A 17,438-nucleotide genomic window follows, 5' to 3' on the forward strand; every position below is an offset into this window, starting at 1 on the left:
TTCGCCCCCCCCCCCCGCCCCCACTCTTGCTCCATATAAGCTCAAAGTACAATATGAAGAGCCCACCTGTTCCCAAAGGCGGCTCCTCTCCCAGCAACAGTCTTAGCCTTTTGGCATGAATTTTGCCTTGGTAATGTGACTGTGCCACCACTGCCGAAGTAAATGACATATTACAGAGTGTGCAGCATTTGTTCTTGTCCACATCTCCATCATCACTTCCCTGCACAAAGGAAAAGAAGACAAATATGTTAGTTGTCCCAATATCTTCCCCCACCCCACCCCCCGCCTTTTTTCCACCCATTTTCAGTTAAATAAAGAGACCAGGGAGCATAGCTTGTGAAACACACTTGATGCTAGTCAATTATTCAAACTTCTAAAAGCCCAGGTGAAGATTGGTTCCCACTCCCAGGTTTCGAGGGTTGGCGATGAATGAAATGGAGATGATTTAAGTGCGGTTCAGTCCATAATTTTTAAAGGAAAATGTATCAAATGGTACTGCCCTATCACAGAATCATAGAAATTACAGCTCAGAAAGTGGCCATTCAGTCCAGTGAACCTATGCTGTTACTAGATCTTCGATTGGAGCTCTCCTCTGAAATCCCATTTCCCTGCTTCTCTTTTATATTCTTCCTTTTTAAATACTCATCCAAGTCCATTTATTTATAGTCGTACTTTTCAGATACTCATCCAAGTCCATTTTAAATTGTGTTAGTCTTTGCTTTAATCGCCATGTTCTAATAACCCTCTGTGTAAAAAAAAATTCCTTTTTAACTATCCCCTTCATTCTTCAAGTGATAATCATGAGTCTATGCCTCCTTGTTACCAATTTGCCGACCAGTAAAAGCAAACTTTTGCTGCTTACCCTCTCAAAATCTTTCATCATTCTGAAAACCTTTGTGACATCCCCCATGGACATTCCCTGTTCCAATGCAAAAAGCCCCATTTTTTGAGATTTTCTTCACAATTTTTATCAGTTGGTTTCTATCCTGTGACGGTTTCAGGATGAGTACGTAGAGAATGGAGACGTCATGACAGTGCAGCAAAGTCATCTCTTGAGGATGGTATCAAGAGGAAAATGGAAGGGGAGGGGGTGGTGACGCACGGGCTCCGTATCAGAAGTCAGATTAATTAGTCAATACAATCGTAGGATGGAAATTGGCAGCTTAATTGAAGCTGTTGTTGTGTATAAATGGGAAATGTGTGGTGTAACCTGGTGATACACTGAGTTGATGTGCTCATGTGCTGCACCTGCAGTGGTACAACGTGGGTTATTGACTGTGATTCATGTACCAGGACACTTTCCTCACGGGGAAGGAGGGCAAATCAGATTCTGGATCAAGTCCTGACGCTCTCCGAAACCTGCTCATGCACTCGAGTTTTAAAGTGATATTAAGACGAGGGGCTGGATTGTCTCTTAGCCTTGAATTCCTGGAAGAGGGAGCAAAAGCCAGGTCAAAGAAATGTTACAAATTAGGGAGATCTCTAGGGGGAAAAATTCGGTATCATCCCGCATGGGGCGCAATTATTGGCCGTGCGCAAAGTTTAGCAACCGGCGCTAATTATCGCCACAGACAGCAAACTTGGCTTCTATCGCCCCTGGAGGTGATTGGAGCGCTAAATCAGGCGTTTCACACCTATCTTAAGGTGCTAACGCCGAGGAGCGAGGCGCTACTTCAGAGCTCTGGTGAAGCGCATGTGATGTCAGTCAGCAATGGAACACAGACACAATGGCGCCGGCCAGTTCTTAAAGGGGAGGGTCGATCTTGCTCTCCATCCACACCCTGCTCATTGCAGCCCTGAATCTCGGCCTGGAGAGACCTGTACATCAAATCTGCTGGAAAGAACAATGGAGAGGCCCAGGGAAAGAGCTCAGAGTGCAGCCCCCACAGTCTCTTCTAAATCGATACAAGGAAGGTCAAATCAAAATGAACCTGCAAAGTGCTGCTCAGTACCCAAAACTCCTTCACAGCGTTGAATCTCTCCAGAAGTCTCTCTCTCTCTCTCTCAGAATGAGTGGTGCAAAGATGTCACCAACAAAACAAGACAGGAAGCAGTCGCCTTTAAATAGCGCTCCCCCAGTCCCTTCCCGACTGCAAAATGCTCCCCTCAACCTGTCGTTGCTAGCGGCAAGCGGTAAGGCAGGGGGCGCCACTCAATATCCGGTCCAGGGCGCTACTGGGGCGTTGCACACGCGACTGACGTCACGATCTGCCGGCGCAGGAGATCGTGGTGGTAGTGTTTAGCGCCGCCGCAAAATGACTAGTTAATTTCGTGAGCGGCGCAAACATCGCCGTGCCCGGGCGCTAGTTGTTTTGCACCCCATTAGCGCCCTCTTAAGGCGCTAATGGGAGGCACAAACCAACTGAATTTTTCCCCCCGAGACTCCAGGACAAAGCAGCCCACTTGATTAGCACCCCATCCACCACCTTAAACATTCACTCCCTCCTCCACTGGTGCACTGTGGCTATAGTGTGTACCATCTACAAGATGCACTGCAGCAACTTGCCAAGGCTTCTTCGGCAGCACCTCCCAAACCCGCGACCTCTACCACCTAGAAGGACAAAGGCAGCAGGCTCAGGGAACACCACCACCTCCAAGTTCCCCTCCAAGTCACGCACCATCCTGACTTGGAAATATATCGGCCGTTCCTTCACCGTCGCTGGGTCAAAATCCTGGAACTCCCTCCCTACCAGCGCTGTGGGAGCACCTTCACCACACGGACTGCAGCGGTTCAAGAAGGGGGCTCACCACCACCTTCTCGAGGGCAATTAGGGATGGGCAATAAATGCTGGAGTTGCCAGCGACGCCCACATCTCAGGAACGAATCCAAAAAGGATTTGGAGGTTCATTAAATACATACTGCAATTGTGACGCCAATGACTGCAGCTTCATGCATTTACATAGATGCAAAACAACATCAGCTGATGCTTTCCCAGGACAAGGGAGAACACTGGGAACAAAGCCAACCCCCTTACAGAAAGATTTAACCTACAAGCTTAAATGTTATTTCACCATGAGTCCCTTAGAAACTTGTGGTGATTTCATCACAAGTTGGATTTTGATCAGACTTTTGAATAAAGCTCACAGTGAGCTCCGTGACCACTCTTTGGTTTAACAATAAATGGTTCACCAGATCTGTCTTCCAGAAACAGCAAGTCCTTCAACAAGGTGAGCCGCAAAGATTGTTGGGGCAAAGGCTCCTCTCCGCCTCTCAACCTCTCTCTCCTCCTTTAAGAGGCTCCTTAAAACCTACCTCTTTGACCAAGCTTTTCCTACATTACAACAGTGACCACACTTCAAAAGTACTTCATTGGCCGTAAAGCACGTTGGGACGTCCGGTGGTCGTGAAAGGCGCTATAGAAATGCAAGTCTTTCTTTCTAAGCTTTTGGTCATCTCCTAATATCTCCTTATGTGGCTCAGTGATGATAAACGCTCCTGTGAAGCACCTTGGGACGTTTTACTATGTTAAGGGTGCTATATCGATGCAAGTTGTTGTTGTTGAATGAAACGTGACCAGATTTAGGTTGCGTGAATGGAGGCTATCTGACTGCTGGCTCAAGTAGCTCGCCAAAGGAAGTGTAAGGTATCAGCGTGGCTGCAGAACCAGGCTTCTGCCGGTTTTAGTGGGATGCAGATGGGGAAAATTGGCTGACGAACTATCTCCCCCGACCTGTGCGATTAGTAGGCCAGTCAAATAACTTCTGAGCTGAGTGTCAGTGCAGGGAGGTTCCTCGTGACCTCGCTCTTAAAGATATTTTACTGCTGCTAACTAGAGGCCTTGCTGAATACTGACCAAGCTCCTCTTCATCATTATGGCTCTGGAACTTGGTTAAACTGTCCCCCCCACAAAAAAAAACCTTGAAAGGTGAGCATCTTAAAATTAAACTTGCCCGCAAGTTCGAAATTTAAAGCCGATTTGTATATCTGTGAAACATGGGCTAGTAAAAAGACTAGGCCGAGAAAAGTTCCAATTTGCAGAATCACGAAACTCAAGTTTGAATGGAAAGAGTTGAACAAAAATTCGTATAAAGCTGGGGTTGGCGCCACTATACTTTCCTCAAAATGAATTGTGAGGAGATGAGTGGTTTGTGACTCCTGTTATAGTTGAGACGGTGTGCCCAAAGGGAAAAATCCCAATTGCGCTTTAAAACCGAGCGGCAGGGAAGGATTAATTTTAGGACAAGAGCACAGCTGTGCCAAACTTCACTTTTATTTATAGGCTAAACAGAGTCAACAAAGGCTCGGAGGCTAATAACAGCCCAGATGCGATGCAAACCGGGGCTTAAACAGGTCTTAAACATTAAACTGAGATGGCCGCTATGGAGCAGCTGGCATGCGATGTCAGGTCACCACGGCAACAAAGCAAAAGGAAAACACACAAGGCCCGAGCCTAAAATTACCCTTTGTGGGATTTACGTATCTATGAATGCTCAATACTTCCTCTGTCTGCTATTTTTAAACAGGTAAATATCTCTGTTATAATAGCAGAGCAGAGCATTGTTTAATGAATGCTAAGCCCACAAGCAGCCTCAATTTTTACAGGGGGGGTGGTGGGGGCGTTGGGAGGGCGTAAGCCCGGTAGCGAGCGGTGCACCCAGAGAGTTCGGGGACACGGGAATGCCCTGCCGATCTTAACGGGCGAGAGATTGGGCGGGGGAGGGGGGGGGTTTAAAATCTTGGCGCGCAGTATTTCAAGTGTTTTGTATCTTTAAAGCTGCCTCATAATTTCTAAGTTTGGCTTCTGACGGTGAAGTGGAGGATGGCACGGGACAAACAGGACCCGGAGTTAGAGGAATGGAGGCTGCGGCATAAGACGTAGGGTTGGAGAAGGCTCCTTAAGTCGCGAGCCAACGTCACTCAGCAAGAACGGATATGATAGGGGTGCCAGACTTTGAGAGGGAGAGGACTTGAACCACAGAGCTCGGGGTTAGCTGCAGTCTCTAAAAGGTGGCATCAGAGAAGCCAAGGAAGGGGTGCATTCTAATTTGAGTGGGTAAACGCAATGCGTGGCGTACTACTGAGCTTACACAGACAGGTCTCCACTTTCAGCTCTGGTCCGTGCTGGTTGGCTATAAAAACAGAAAATGCTGGAAATACTCAGCAGGTCAGGCAGCATCTGTGGAGCGGGAAACAGAGTTAACGTTTGAGGTCGATGACCCTTCGTCAGACCCAGTTCTGACAAAAGGTCATCAACCTGAAACGTTAACTCTGTTTCTCTCTCCACAGATGCTGCCTGACCTGCTGAGTATTTCCAGCATTTTCTGTTTTTATTTCAGATTTCCAGCCTTCCGCAGTATTTTGCTTTTGTATTAAGGTTAGTTGGTTCTCAGCCAGTGTTGTCAGCAGGGCGTGCTACGATTGCCCCTCACCAACTCTGGGCTAGCGAGAGGTAAAACGGGCAAGGGCTCCTGCTCCTGAGAGTTATGCAGCGGCGGCCCCCTGTTGTTAAAGTGGATGTTGGCTGAGAACAGGGAAGCCCTTCACAGCTTAATAATACGCCAGCGCTCACTGTGTGGGCTCACGGATGAAGAAAGGCCCCACGGTGAGGGGCTGCAGGATTGTCGGCACCAGTGGGACTGTACCCCAACATGCTTCGGCACCCTCGGGAGAGGAAATCTGCAAACAGTTACTAATATAAAAAAAAGGGAGCGAGGCGGGGAGGGTTGCGGCGGGGGGAGAGAACTTTATAGCGCCTTTCATCAATCCGAGACTGCTAGTTCTTGAAGTTTTGCAATTAGGCAGCAGAGAAGAGCTTAAGACAAACAGACAGAGGTAATGTCAGTGGCACTAAACATTTGTTAAACAGGCAAAAAATTTCATTGGAACTGCTTATCACACAGCAGGGGCAGCTGTAGAATTACCAAGCATATGGTGTTGGTTACAAACCACTTATCTATAAAGGATGCAACAGACATGGAAGTAAAGACTGCGGAAATGAACAGCTTTTAGCACAGTAGGGCTGCATACAGTTGCAAAAAATTAAGCACTACCGAAGGCTAGTTATTCACAGTCAGCAGTAAATTCAAATATGGAAGTGAGGAAGAGAGCAAATTGCGACTTTCCTCCTTTTAATATGGATAATGAATATAAAAATAAGTGACCATTTTGTACAATGGAAGCATTTGAGAGCCTTGCTCTTTAGGCTGTTGCCATTTAACAATGTGTAAATGTGTTCCATATGCGTTTTAACGACTTATTTTTATAAGCCACCTACATTTAGTCACCTTTTTACCAAGGAAAGTGTACAAAGGGATCTGGATTCATCCACTGCTGTCTGTGCTTTCTGTTTGTTGCTCTTGGTGACTGTGCTGGCAAGAGGTGAGGTATGTTTTTGCGAGAGGGTGAGTGAGCTGCATGACTTTCTTCACAACAGCGATCCCCATCTGTCCCTAAGGATGCCCCACCTATGACACAAATGCACGCTGATTTCTAATGAGGAGACAGTACAATCATGCAGAGGTGAACTCACATGATGGTGATACTTGTGACTGCTTGTAACCATGGAACTGAGAATACCGCCATAAACCTGCCAGGGGGAACCACAGAATTAAAATGGGGGATGATTTCCTCTGAACACTCTGTATAATAAAATCGTTTATAAAGAGGGGATTTACAGTTTCATTACACACAGGACACAGAGAAAACCTTCCCCATATCGGCAGGAACCTACATTAAAGCATAATCCCCTCTATCCATAGATTCACAATGGTTACATACTGGTTAACTGCTTCTACTGCAACAGAAGTGTAATAGCTGAACTGCATATCTTTGTTGTGGTGTCAAGAACGGCTGGTGCTGTTTTGCTTCGAGGGAAGGGCTGTGCTGAGCCCGAGATCCTAACATCTGATTTTACAAATGCTTAAAAGTGAGTCTTGGAACAGTTGTGGTGTAGATTTTAAGACAGAAGCAACTTGTATTTATATAGAGCCTTTAACATCGTAAAACGTCCCAAGGCGCTGCACAGGAATGTTATGAAACAAAATTTGACACCGAGCCACATATGGAGATATTCGGGCAAGTGACCAAAAGCTTGGTCAAAAGGCTAGATCTTAAGGAGCATCTTAAAGAAAGAAAGACTTGCATTTCTATAGCGCCTTTCATGACCACCGGACGTCCCAAAGCGCTTTACAGCCAATGAAGTACTTTTTGAAGTGTACTCACTGTTGTAATGTAGGAAACGCGGCAGCCAATTTGCGCACAGCAAGCTCCCACAAACAGCAATGTGATAATGACCAGATCATCTATTTTTTTGTTATGTTGATTGAGGGATAAACATTGGCCAGGACACCAGGGATAGCTACCCTGCTCTTCTTCAAAATAGTGCCACAGGATCTTTTATGTCCACTTGAGAGGGGCCTCGGTTTAATGTCTCTTCCGAACGACGGCACCTCCGACAGTGCAGCACTCCCTCAGCACTGCACTGGGAGTGTCAGCCTAGATTTTTGTGCTCAAGTCTCTGGAGTGAGACTTGAACCCACAACCTTCTGACTCAGAGGCACGAGTGCTACCAACTGAGCCACAGCTGACATTAAAGGAGGAAAGAGAGGTGGAGAGGTTTAGGGAGAGAATTCCAGAGCTTAGGGCCTTGACAGCTGAAGGCACGGCCACCAATGGTGGAGCGATTATAATCAGGGAAGCTCAAGGCCAGAATCAGAGGAGTGCAGATATCTCGGGGGGGTTGTGGGGCTGGAGGAGATTACAGAGTTAGGGAGGGGCGAGGCCATAGAGGGAGTTGAAAACAAGGATTAGAATTTTAAAATCAAGGCGTTGCTTAACCAGGAGCCAATGTAGGTCAGCGAGCACAGGGGCGATGGGCGAACGGGACTTGGTGCGAGTTAGGACACGGGCAGCTGGGTTTTGGGTGACCTCAAGTTTATGGAGAGCAGAACGTGGGAGTGCATTGGAATAGACAAGTCTAGAGGTAACATAGGCATGGATGAGGATAAAAAAAGAATTCAGGCAACATTATGCAGCCAAGATAGAATATAAATGCTAAAACCTGGGGAGCCTGGCAGATAAAATCATCTATAAATAGGAGGGTGACATATGTCTTTGGATCCAACAACAACGTGATCCTTCATGCTGCACGCTCTGGGTGCATTGAGGGCTAGTCCTTTCTTCTTTGAGCTGAGGTAGAGAATGCCTGTTATAAATAAACACGCAAGAAGACACTGGGAGTGTCATCAAACAAAAACTAAACAAAATTGGCCTCTTTTTAGAGGGGCACATCTAATAAAGAACAAAACCATTAAAAAAAAGACAAAGGAACCGTACAAACTTAAATAAGAATGTTATTGCCGATGCCCGCTATGTACTCCAGTTCCTGCTGTGCCCTCTGGTTACAGAACCAAGGTGGGTAGCTGAAGTTAAGATACAGACCAGCCATGGTCTAACTGAATGACGGAACAGGCTCGAGGGGCTGCATGACCTACTTATGTCCCTATGTTTGAACAGAAGGTGATATCATATGTATTTGTAGGGAAATGGTGTTAGGAAAATTGATGGGACTGAAGACCGATAAATCCCCAGGGCCTGATAATCTACATCCCAGGGTACTTAAGGAAGTGGCCCTAGAAATAGTAGATGCATTGCTGGTCATCTTCCAGAACTCGATAGACTGTGGAACAGTACCCATGGATTGGAGGGTAGCTAATGTTACCCCACTATTCAAAAAAGGTGGTAGAGAAAAAGTGGGGAATTATAGACCGGTAAGCCTGACATCGGTAGTGGGGAAAATGCTAGAGTCTATTATAAAAGATGTAATAGCAGAGCACTTGGAAAGCAGTGACAGGATCGGACAAAGTCAACATGGATTTACAAAAGGTAAATCATGCTTGACTAATCTACTGGAATTTTTTGAGGATGTAACTGGTAAAATAGATAAGGGAGAACCAGTGGATGTGGTGTATTTGGACTTTCAGAAGGCTTTCGATAAGGTCCCACATAAGAGATTAGCGTGCAAAGTTAAGGCACATGGGATTGGGGGCAAGGTATTGACTTGGATAGAGAACTGGTTGGCGGACAGAAAGCAAAGAGTTGGAATAAACGGGTCGTTTTCCGAGTGGCAGGCAGTGACTAGTGGGGTACCGCAAGGATCGGTCCTAGGATCCCAGCTGTTCACAATATATATTAATGATCTGGACGAGGGAATTGGATGTAATATCTCCAAATTTGCAGATGACACAAAGCTGGGTGGGAGGGTAAGCTGTGAGGAGGATGTCGTGAAACTCCAGTACGATTTGGACAGGTTGGGTGATTGGGCAGAAACATGGCAAATGCACTATAATGTGGATAAATGTGAGGTTATCCACTTTGGTGGCAAAAACAGGAAGGCAGATTATTATTTGAATGGCAATAGATTGGGAGAAGGGGAAGTGCAAAGAGACCTGGGTGTTATTGTGCACCAGTCGCTGAAGGTAAGCATGCAGGTGCAGCAGGCGGTTAAGAAGGCAAATGGTATGTTGGCCTTCGTAGCAAGAGGGTTCGAGTACAGGAACAAGGATGTCTTGCTACAGTTGTACAGGGCCTTGGTGAGACCGCACCTTGAGTATTGTGTGCAGTTTTGGTCGCCTTATCTGAGGAAGGACGTTCTTGCCATGGAAGGAGTGCAGCGAAGATTCACCAGGCTGATACCTGGGATGGCAGGAATGACATATGAGGAGAGATTGTGTCGATTGGGCTTATACTCACTGGAGTTTAGAAGATTGAGAGGGGATCTCATCGAAACCTATAAAATTCTGTCAGGCCTGGACAGACTAGATGCAGGAAGGATGTTTCTGATGGCCGGGGAGTCCAAAACCAGGGGTCATAGTCTAAGGATAAGGGGTAGGATATTTAGGACTGAAATGAGGAGGAATTTCTTCACCCAGAGAGTGGTGAACCTGTGGAATTCTCTGCCACAGAGGGCGGTGGAGGCCAGTTCATTAAATATATTCAAGAAAGAGTTGGATATATTTCTTAAGGCTAAAGGGATCAAGGGATATGGGGAGAAGGCAGGGACAGGGATGATCAGCCATGATCTCATTGAATGGCGGAGCAGGCTCGAAGGGCCGAATGGCCTACTCCTGCTCCTATCTTCTATGTCTATGTTTCTATATCAAACAATCTGTTAATAGTTGTAGACAGTAATACAACTGGATGACCGAGAAGGAGTGCATGCGGTGTTAAGTCATGTGAAGCTGATGATCTGTAGCACGTGGCTTCTCTGTAAACTGAGTAGATTATTGCTTTTTTGTGTCACAAGTGTAGTCAACAGATTGGGTAACTTGGTAATAGGAGGGAAAAGAACTAAGTTAACCACGGAGATTGGCAATTCGGCTGCCATGGAGAACAGTCCATAGAAGGCAGGTGCTGAGTTCCCCTGGTGGTTCAGTGGGCAATTGCATTTCCTGGTGTGTTGTATAGCCACACAGATCAGGTTCAATCCCTGGGGGGGGGGAAAGATTGAGTCGCGCCCCCTTTGGGGCGCTAACTTCGCCGGGGCGCTACTTTTAGCACCCCCAAAAAATTAACACCCCCGCAGCCGAAATTGAGTGGTAGCACCCCAAGAGGGAAGCAGGGCGCTACTGGAAGCACCCCGCCTCCCTCTTGGCGCGCTGCGAGGGAATATCGTGGCGCTACGTGCCGCGGTACTGCAGGCCTTCCTACCCTTCTTAAAGGGGAGGGGCCTTGCGCAGCACGACCCGGGGCCCAGAAGGGCCACCAGGGACCGGAGTGCCGGCAAAAGAGCCCGGCACCCAAGAGAAGTGCCGGGCTCACAGAGCGCAACTGGCACTCCGTGGGGTGGGGTGCTCAGGAGGCCGGGGACGGGAGCAGAGGCAGGTGCTGGCAGGCGGCCAACAGAAATGGCTGCTAGCACCTCGCCTTTAAATAGCGCCGCCCCGGCCGTAGGTAGGTCCCCCTGACCCCATCGGACATAGCGTCCGGCGGTAAGTCAGGGGGCGCTACCGAAGATCGCGGCCGGGGGGGCGAGCGGGGCACTGCGCACGGCGATGACGTCATGCTGCTAACGGTTGTCGCTGCCGCCAAGTTGTCGCTGCCGATAACCTCCCGCTGAACTTCACGGGAGCCGTTGGCGGCACCTCGCCCGGGCGCTAGTTGCTTTGCGCCCCATTAGCGCCCTCTTAGGGACTGCAAAGGAACTGAATTGTTCCCTCCTGGTCTCTTCTGAGTCCACTGATCGAAGTTGAGGTGTTGGCAGTGATAAAACAACTGGTGTCAGCGCCCTTAGGCTGGAGAGGAAAAAGTGAGGAATAATAATTGGACCTAATTCCTCTGGAAAATGGCTTTGGATGAGGACATAAAATCATAGAATGATACAGCACAGAAGGAGGCCATTTGGCCCATCGTGCCTGCTAAAGAGCCTCGGAAGAGCTATCCAATCAGTCCCACACCTTCCTTTCTCCATAGCTCTGCAATTTCTTCCCTTTCAACTATTTATCCCATTCCCTTTAGAAAGTTGCTATTGGATCTGTTTCCACCGCCCTTTCAGGCAGTTCCAGATCATAACAAAACGCTGCGTAATTTTTCCCCCACATATCACCTCTGGTCCTTTTGCCAATTACCTTACCTCTGCGACCTCTGACTACCGACCCTTCTGCCATTGAAAACAGTTTCTCCTTATTTACTCTTATCAAAACCGTTCTTGATTTTGAACACCTCTAGTAAATCTCCTCTTAACCTTCTCTGCTCTAAGGAGAACAACCCCAGCTTCTCTAGTCACTCCAACAGAACTGAAGTCCCTCATCCCTGGTACCATTCTAGTAAATCTCCTCTGCACCCTCGCTAAGGCATTGACATCCTTCCTAAGGTGTGGCACCCATAATTGGACACAATACTCCAGCTGAGGTCTAACCAGTGTTTTGTACATGATCTGACTTGGCTGTGATGCCTCTCTTGCTCGATAGACCTGTTAACATTCACTGTGTAGGTTGACACAGGGACAATGGCTGAGGCACCAGAGGCCACTGTTTGATCCACAGCACCCACAAATATCAATGGGTTCAGAGGACAGAAGAAAAATAAACATGAGCAATGCAACTATAATAAAATTGGCAACTGTATGTCAAGCTGATGAAGAAATGTGAGAATGATAAGCTGATCACTCAGGGAACGTGCGAGAACTTATTAGGGCGCGCTTAAAATGGAGTCAATATCAGGAATTCCCAAAATAATTCTGCAGCAGGTACTGTCTAGCGGATGAGAAGCCTGCAGAATACAATGAGCACTTTTGTCCACTGCAGTCTGCATATTCAACTGACTCACGCACAGAATCCCAATGTACAGTTAGCATATGTTCACCATATAAGTTATTCCAAGCACAACTGCAGTCTGAGCAAGACATTTCGTCAGCTATCTGTTCTGCCTATCCGCATCAAACCGAATGCTCTTGTAGTTTTTCTCCCAGGGAAAAAGTACCAGCTAAAATCCCAGCAATGTCTGCAGAGATCACGCAACAGTGCCTCAATGTCTTGTACTGCAAGCAAGAAAAAAATAAGCCAGCTTCACCAGTGTCCATTTTTGTTGTGTCGGTTAATATTTCCAGCTGTTAGGATTTTCTTTGAAAAAAAAACATCCATCATAAACAAGTGTACTGGATAATTTGGTTTCGGTTGTATGGAGACTGTGCAAAGAGCAGCTCCAGCCACTGCCAACAGGATGACGGTGCTGTAGAATCGAGCAGTTTCCTAACGGGTATTGTTGTCCCCCTCCATTCTCCTCTCCTGCCCCAAGGCAGTGTTTCATACTGGGTTACAGTTCCACGAGTGCTGGCAACACTCCAATATATAGAAACATAGAAGATAGGAGCAGGAGTAGGCCATTCGGCCCCTCGAGCCTGCTCCGCCATTCAATGAGATCATGGCTGATCATCCAAATTCAGTACCCTGTCCCTGCCTTCTCCCCATATCCCTTGATCCCTTTAGCCTTAAGAAATATATCCAACTCCTTCTTGAATATATTTAATGAACTGGCCTCTACTGCCTTCTGTGGTAGAGAATTCCACAGGTTGACCACTCTCTGGGTGAAGAAATTCCTCCTCGTCTCTGTCCTAAATGGCTTACCCCTTATCCTTAGACTGTGACCCCTGGTTCTGGACTCCCCGACCATCGGGAACATCCTTCCAGCATCTAGTCTGTCTAGTCCTGTTAGAATTTTATAAGTTTCAATGAGGTCCCCTCTCATTCTTCTAAACTCCAGCGAGTATAAGCCTAATCGACCCAATCTCTCCTCATACGTCATTCCTGCCATCCCAGGTATCATACCTCAACCAAACTGTCTGTATTAATGTATCTGCTTCGGCGCTGGTTTCACCCGACATCCATATGCAGTTACTGCAGTCACCACTGAATACCAATCAAGAATGAGAACCTGGGATTTTTTTCCCGCCTTCTCCTTAGTCCAGGAAGATTGAGGTTAATTGAAGCACCTTCACTGTTGCCCAGCAAAAATCAGTAAACTCCAGCACAGAGGAGGATGGAAACTGGGACCTTTCTGGTCTATATGGCTCATCATAGGAACATAAGAACAGGAGGAGGCCATTCAGTCCCTCGAGCCTGTTCCGCCATTCAATGAGATCATGGCTGATCTGCGACCTAACTCCATATACCCGCCTTTGCCCCATATTCCTTAATACCTTTGGTGAACAAAAATCTATCAATCTCAGATTTAAAATTAACAACTGATCCCGCATCAGTTGCCGTTTGCGGAAGAGAGTTCCAAACTTCTACCACCCTTTGTGTGTAGAAGTGTTTCCTAATTTCACTCCTGAAAGGTCTGGCTATAATTCTTAGACTATGTCCCCTTGTCCTAGACTCCCCAGAAATAGTTTCTCTCTATCGACCCTATCTGTTCCCCTTAATGGGCCGGATATTCCGACTCCCCACGGGTGCGTACGAGGTGTGTACGCACCCGTCGGGGCCTCGCAAGTGCCGGTTTCAGGCAAGCGAAGCGCATGCGCTAAAACCCGGCACTTCAGATCCTCCGCCTGCCTGGGAGAAGGGCCTCTGCAGGGGGAGAGTTCCGCTTTCTGCACAACCTCCGCCCGCTGAAAACCTTTAAAAATCTTACGCCTGGTAAAAGCCTGCGTAAGGCCTGCTTTTACCAGCATAAGAGTTTTAAAAAATTAAAAAATTATATTTTTTCACTCATTTATAATTTTAAAATATTTTTTAAAAAGGTACGTTTATTTTTAGCCCCATATTTAATTTAATGTAATTTTAACTAATTTTAAATACGTGATGTTTTTAAAACATTTATTTAATGTTTAACTGTTTTTTAAGCGATCCCCATTCATACTTTTGACAGATCTGTGCGTATAGACCTGTCAAACGTGTGCAGGGGGATTCCCTTCTTTGATTGGTTCCCCATGGCCCACGTGAGCCCAGGGGCGCTTGCGAACCGCCTGCGCCCCCGGGATACCTGGGCCTCTGCCCGAGCGGACCAGGAGAGGCCCAGGGGCAGAAGTCTCGGGACCTACGGAGCCAGCAGGTAAGTGCGTAGATTTTTCCCGATCGGAGGCATCCGCCCGCAGGAAGCCTCCGATCGGAAAATCCGGCCCAATATCTTGACTCTATATGGTACATTTACCCATGGAGCCGTGGGAGAACTTTGGGTTTGATACTAAGGCTGTCAGCCCAAGAACTTCCCATCCAAATAAATGCTTCTCTAATCTGATAAGCTTGCCCAATTGTGATAGGTTTCCAAAATGGCACCATTGGTTGTTTGCCATCCCTAAGAGCTCTTCCATTTTGCAAGTAATATTTAAAGATGAAAAACAGAAGCAAAATGAACATTAAAAAAACATGATTCAACTCCAATTTGCGGCATGGTGAATGTAGAGCATTTGGAATAATAAAAGTCCACCTTTTTGGTGGGTTCCGTCTCCCTGAAAGGATGAAGTACCGATCTCCTGGTGCTAGCAGGCTCCACATATCAAGCTTGTAGTGGCGCAAAAAACAGGATTCCAGTTGCTTTGTATCATTCCTGCAACAATTCCATCCTCCCTTAGCAGTTTAACTGTTCCTCCATTGGTTTTGTTTTTCTGGTCATATTAATTTTGCAATGGAAATTTGGGGATTTGTTTAAGTACTTGTGCACCACCATGCTGTGGCTAGCAGGATCCAATCTTTGCATGTCGGAGAGACAGGGGTAGATTTTCCTGGAGCTGTCAGGCGGGGTTTCAGGCATGTGGGGGGGGTGGGGGGAGGGGAAATCCCGAATTCAGGGGTCCCGACACCACCCCGCCCAAAACCCGGCTCCACGTAAGTTTCACAGGAGGCGGGTACCCGCCCCGCACTGGGACCCGCTGACCCAAGGCGGGAAGGGATTAGTGCCAATTAACAGGCAGTTTTTAGCCTAATCCCTATTTTGAGGGGTGTCGTGTGGGATTCCCGACGGCTCCAAACCACGCCAGGTTAGAGCAGGCGGGCCGTCGGGTTGAAGGACTTGGAGGGGTCGCGATGTCGGTGTTCAGGTGAGTGATGGGTGCATGAGTGCAAAGGTAAGTGTGTTTGGTGTGTCTAAAGTGTGTTTGGTGTGTCTAAAGTGTGTAAAGAAGTTTAAATTACCTGTACTTACCTTCACAGCCTTTCTTCCTCTAGGCTGCGGGAGTCCATCATTCAGCCGGAACTGAAAGCCGAATGGCTGCGATCTGTCAAAAGTGACAGCCTTCAGCTTTCATTGCCGGTGACAGTTCTAACTGAGTCTGCGTAGAAGGACTCAGGTTAGAAGTCAGACTGTCAGTGTTTGACAGCTTCAAACAGCTGTGAAACACTGATATTTCATCAGTCTGTGACGTCACCTGTTGCCGGGTGGCCCTTAATTGGCCTGCTGAGCCCACTGGGCGGGCTCAACAAGGTCAATCAAGGTAAAATCGTGCGGATTGGCCGGACGTCGATGTAGGCGGGACTAAAACCCAAAAGTTGAAGTCCCGCCTCCTTCCCGACAGCTTCAGGAAAATCTACCCCACAATGTTTGGGTGCTTGTATGCAGAGCCTCCTCTAAGACCAGAACGGAATAGAGATGTAGCCCTTCTTCCCTCCCACTGGATCCAAGGTTATAACTACTGCTAGATCACCAGAGGCTTGGATGCATGTCCATCGCTAATAGGGAGCTAAGCACATAACCACCATCAAATCCCCAGCCAGATAGTCACATGCACACCTCAAAACTACCAAGGGTTGGACACCATTGCTCTCCACTTGACCACATGGGCCTTGGACACATTCCCACAGGACCACTGGGACTTGACCACAACCCTACCTACCACTCAGAAACCAGAGACTCTAATCCTCTATTGACTGCCAGAGAGTTGAACGCACATCCAACTGGACCCACAGTGAGATGAAAGCATATTCATGATTGGAATATGAGGGAGTCAGGCACATGCCCACCATTTAACCTGAAATCATTTCTTTTTGTTATAAGTCTATGTGGTAGACTCTGTTTCCACTCGGATATCTAAATTAAGAATGTGTCAGTCTGGCGTACAAAATTCTCTATTTCCACTTGTCAAGGCTGATTGGTCAACAGAAAGTGTGTTTACAACCAGAGCAGGATAGGAATCCCCAGCAGTCTTTTCACTGCCTGAAATGGGGCAGCACCATCTCGTGGCCAAGATGAGAAGTGGGCAAAACTCACTCATTAAAGTTTCCTAAGTTCAAACGACCTGTGATTTGGATTCAAATGACTATTGCGGCAAATGGGAAATGAATCATCAGAAAAATTAAAGCAAATTAAAATTTGTCACAATGAGCACAGGACAATTTATCATAGAAATTTACAGCAGAGAAGGAGACCATTCGGCCCATCTTGTAGAGTAATTGAAGCTCACCTTTTTGCTTAGCTTCATTTATTTTGGAGGGATAAGATGCAGAGTTTCTGTCAGTATTATAATGCTGGTGGAGTCCAAATTGGCAGAAGGGTCGAGAACCAGAGGACACAGATTTAAGGGGGGAAAAATTCGGCTGATTAGCGCCTCCCGTTAACGCCCTAAGAGGGTGCTAACGGGGCGCAAAGCAACTAGTGCCCGGGCGCGGTGATGTTTGCGCCGCTCGCGAAATTGACCAGATATTTTGCAGCGGCACTAAACACTACCGCCACGATCTCCTGCGCTCGCAGATCGTGACGTCAGTCGAGCACGCAACGCCCCGGGAGCGCCCCAGACCGGATAATGAGTGGCGCCCCCTGCCTTTCCGCCTGCCGCTAGCAACGACAGGTTGAGGGGAGCGTTTTGCAGTCGGGAAGGGACTGGGGGAGCGCTATTTAAAGGCGACCGCTTCCTGACATTTTTTGTCGGCGACATTTTTGCACCACGCATTCTGAGAGAGAAAGAGAGAGACTTCTGGAGAGATTCAACGCTGTGTGAAGGAGTTTTGGGTACTGAGCAGCACTTTGCAGGTTCTTTTTGATTTGACCTTCCTTGCATGGATTTAGAAGA

General features: G+C 47.4%; 1 protein-coding gene across 1 annotated transcript in view; it reads right to left on the bottom strand.

The window, feature by feature from the left end:
* LOC147097987 (zinc finger matrin-type protein 4-like) overlaps positions 1-17,438 on the bottom strand; it is a 319,696-nt gene that overhangs the window by 172,996 nt on the left and 129,262 nt on the right. Inside the window, exon 4 of the mRNA XM_085971183.1 lies at positions 67-220. Within this exon, the coding sequence (XP_085827309.1) occupies positions 67-220 (154 nt within the window). The remainder of the gene's footprint in view (positions 1-66; positions 221-17,438) is intronic.

This window comes from Somniosus microcephalus, chromosome 30, assembly GCF_052327205.1.
Source record: "Somniosus microcephalus isolate GS21.2 chromosome 30, FLI_Smic_1.0, whole genome shotgun sequence".
Classification (NCBI taxonomy): domain Eukaryota; kingdom Metazoa; phylum Chordata; class Chondrichthyes; order Squaliformes; family Somniosidae; genus Somniosus; species Somniosus microcephalus.